General features: G+C 58.9%; 2 protein-coding genes across 2 annotated transcripts in view; both read left to right on the forward strand.

Moving 5' to 3' along the window:
• COG8 (component of oligomeric golgi complex 8) overlaps positions 1–685 on the forward strand; it is a 13,076-nt gene extending 12,391 nt beyond the window's left edge. Inside the window, exon 5 of the mRNA XM_003791449.3 lies at positions 282–685. Coding sequence (XP_003791497.3) covers positions 282–556 — 275 coding nt within the window. The 3' untranslated portion in view covers positions 557–685. The remainder of the gene's footprint in view (positions 1–281) is intronic.
• Positions 686–796: 111 nt separating this feature from the next.
• PDF (peptide deformylase, mitochondrial) lies at positions 797–2,645 on the forward strand. The gene is made up of 2 exons (XM_023514129.1): positions 797–1,403; positions 2,094–2,645. The coding sequence occupies exons 1-2, from the start codon at positions 797–799 to the stop codon at positions 2,249–2,251; spliced, it is 765 nt and encodes a 254-aa protein (XP_023369897.1). The 3' UTR covers positions 2,252–2,645.

Consider the following 2,645-nt stretch of genomic DNA (forward strand, 5'->3'; position numbering starts at 1 on the left):
GCCTTAGCCTCCCAAGTAGCTGGTACTGCAGGCACCTACCATAACACCCGGCTAGTTTTTCTACTTTCAATAGAGACAGGGTCTCTGTTTGCTCCGACTGATCTCCAACTCCTGAGCTCAAGCGATCCTCCTGCTTTGGCCTGCCGAGAGGATTACAGGCATGAGCCACACCGCACCTAGCTGGTGTTCATTCATCTAAATGTTTTTTTTTTTCTGTGACCTCTATATTAATTTGTATTAATAACTTTACCCCCATTTTGCTTTCTCCACCATCTATGCAGGCATCCCACCCACTCAGCTCTCCAAATACGGAGACCTTGGGCACGTGAACACCCGCGTAGTTCAGGAGCCCCTCGCCTTCCTCCTGCCTAAGAGAGAGCCAGTCTTCCCTCCTGATGGAAAGGAGCCAGCGCCCGAGCTCACACCGCGGGCACCGGAGCCCCTGGAGGAGGAGCCGGGCCCCGAGCCTGCCCCCTCAGCCAGCCCTGAGAGTGGCCAACAGGAGGTGGACTCGGAGGAGCCACCGCAGGGGGACCCGCCTGCCGTGGGGACTTAGGACACCAGGGCTGGTAGGCAGGTCGGCGGGGAGGGCAGTGGCCGGGGCCGCGGTGTGAGCCCGCGAAGGTGGTGGTGGGGAGATGACGACGTCGGGGTGCCTCTTGTACCTGGTGGAACTACACAATAAAGCTGCACGACTGTCACCGCCGTCCGGCGCCCTCGCTGGCGGGAGGTGCGCGCGGCGCTTCCCGGCTTCCCCCGCGGCCGGGGCGGGGCGGGGCGGGACGCCGCGGGCGCCATGGGCCGGCTGTGCGGCGACCTTCTGCCGGCGTTCCTGCCCGGACTGCTGCGGCCGCGTCGCTGCGCCGGGCCGGCCCTGCTGTGGCCAGAGGAGGCAGCGGCCGGCGGCGCCCGGGCCTGCAGCTCCGCCGCCGCCCCGGACAGCCTCGAGGGCCCAACGCGCCAGCGCTCCTACTGGCGCTACGTGAGGCGCCTGGTGCTGGGGGCGCCGCAGCCGCCCTTCTCGCACGTGTGCCAGGTCGGCGACCCAGTGCTGCGCACCGTCGCGGCCCCGGTGGAGCGGGCACAGCTGGCTGGGCCCGACCTCCAGCGGCTGGTGCAGCGGTTGGTGCAGGTGATGCGGCGCCGGCGCTGCGTGGGGCTGAGCGCGCCGCAGCTGGGGGTGCCCCTGCAGGTCCTGGCTCTGGAGCTCCCAGAGGCGCTATACCGCGCCTACGCGCCCCGGGTGCGCGAGCTGCGCCAAATAGAGCCCTTCCCTCTGCGTGTGTTCGTGAATCCCAGCATGCGGGTGCTGGACAACCGGCTGGTCACCTTCTCCGAGGGCTGTGAGAGCGTCGCTGGTTTCCTGGCCTGTGTGCCCCGCTTCCAGGCCGTGCAGATCTCAGGTGCGAGGCCCCGGCCAGTGGGTGACCGCGTGTGTCTCTCCTTGCCCGGCGATTAGCAGGGCTTAGGAATGGACGGGACTCAGAACTGACAGAGGCTTCTATGAGAGCAGCATGGGGCTGGGAGGGCGCTCTAATTCCTGATACCTCACACCTGGTCCTCTCTCTGTCCCCGTGACTCACTCTGTCTCCAGCACTCACCCACACTTTTGACCTGATAAGAGCTGTCACGATGGGGTTGAAGTGGGACTCGGCTTTGCCTAGACCCCGTCACACTACATGTTGCTTTGCAGAATGTGGTTCTCTGCTGGGGTTATGATGATTGTTCCTCCACAGCAAGCCAGATGGCCCACAAGGGTCAGAAAGTCAGTGGTGTCCCAAGCTGAAATACACAGCAACACCTCGGAGGTGGGAGGGGCATTCAGAAAAGAAACATCTTAGGAAGATACTGCTAACTTTCCATCTCTCATTCACAAAGTCCAAAAACCTAATTACTCGGGTTAGGAACCCGGTGGAATACTTGGTAATGAGCGGAGTTGAAGCATCGTTCCTTGGAAGACTGCTGTCTATATTCACTTTCTGCTGCTGCCTCCTGTAAATGGCCACAAAGAGGGGGTAGGGAAGAGAGGAAGGAGGTTGAGAATGATGCAGTTGAGCTGTCCCCACTCACTCAGGCTGTACCTTCCTTTGTAGGGCTGGACCCCGGAGGGGAGCATGTGGTGTGGCAGGCGAGTGACTGGGCAGCCCGCATCGTCCAACACGAGATGGACCACTTGCAGGGTTGCTTGTTCATTGACAAAATGGACAGCAGGACATTCACAAACGTCCACTGGATGGAGGTGAATGACTGAGGCTTTCTGGCTGGAGCAGAAGAGTCTGAAGACCAAGAAGCAAACGCTATGGTTTTGATCTGGGTGTGTCTTACTTGGCATCAACTTCGTATTGATTTGACTCTGACAGGAAGTGGTGATGTGCCAAAGCATGCCAAACTGAGCTGGAGGAAGATGCTAGAAATGTTTGCCTGAAATCAGCTATGGACAAAATATGCCAACAAGTTGAGAAGAAAAATACCTGCCCCCAAAGGAATAGATGTTTCCTGACAATGTTGTCTGGAGATAAATGGGGCAAGTAGATTCATTCTCAGTAGAAATGAGTTCATGAGACCTGTATAACTATGCTCTGAACCAAGATTTGATAATAATGTAGTCCCCAGATCTCTGAAAGCTGTGTTTAAATATGCAGGGA

The sequence above is a fragment of the Otolemur garnettii genome, unplaced genomic scaffold (assembly GCF_000181295.1).
Source record: "Otolemur garnettii isolate 467f Iridium unplaced genomic scaffold, OtoGar3 scaffold00047, whole genome shotgun sequence".
Lineage (NCBI taxonomy): Eukaryota > Metazoa > Chordata > Mammalia > Primates > Galagidae > Otolemur > Otolemur garnettii.

Bases quoted from the DNA above. Each gene is read 5' to 3' on its own strand.
- PDF (XM_023514129.1), top strand. From the start codon at position 797: ATGGGCCGGCTGTGCGGCGACCTTCTGCCGGCGTTCCTGCCCGGACTG. The intron at 1,404-2,093 runs GTGCGAGGCCCC...CTTCCTTTGTAG, and splicing joins CCAGGCCGTGCAGATCTCAG to GGCTGGACCCCGGAGGGGAG.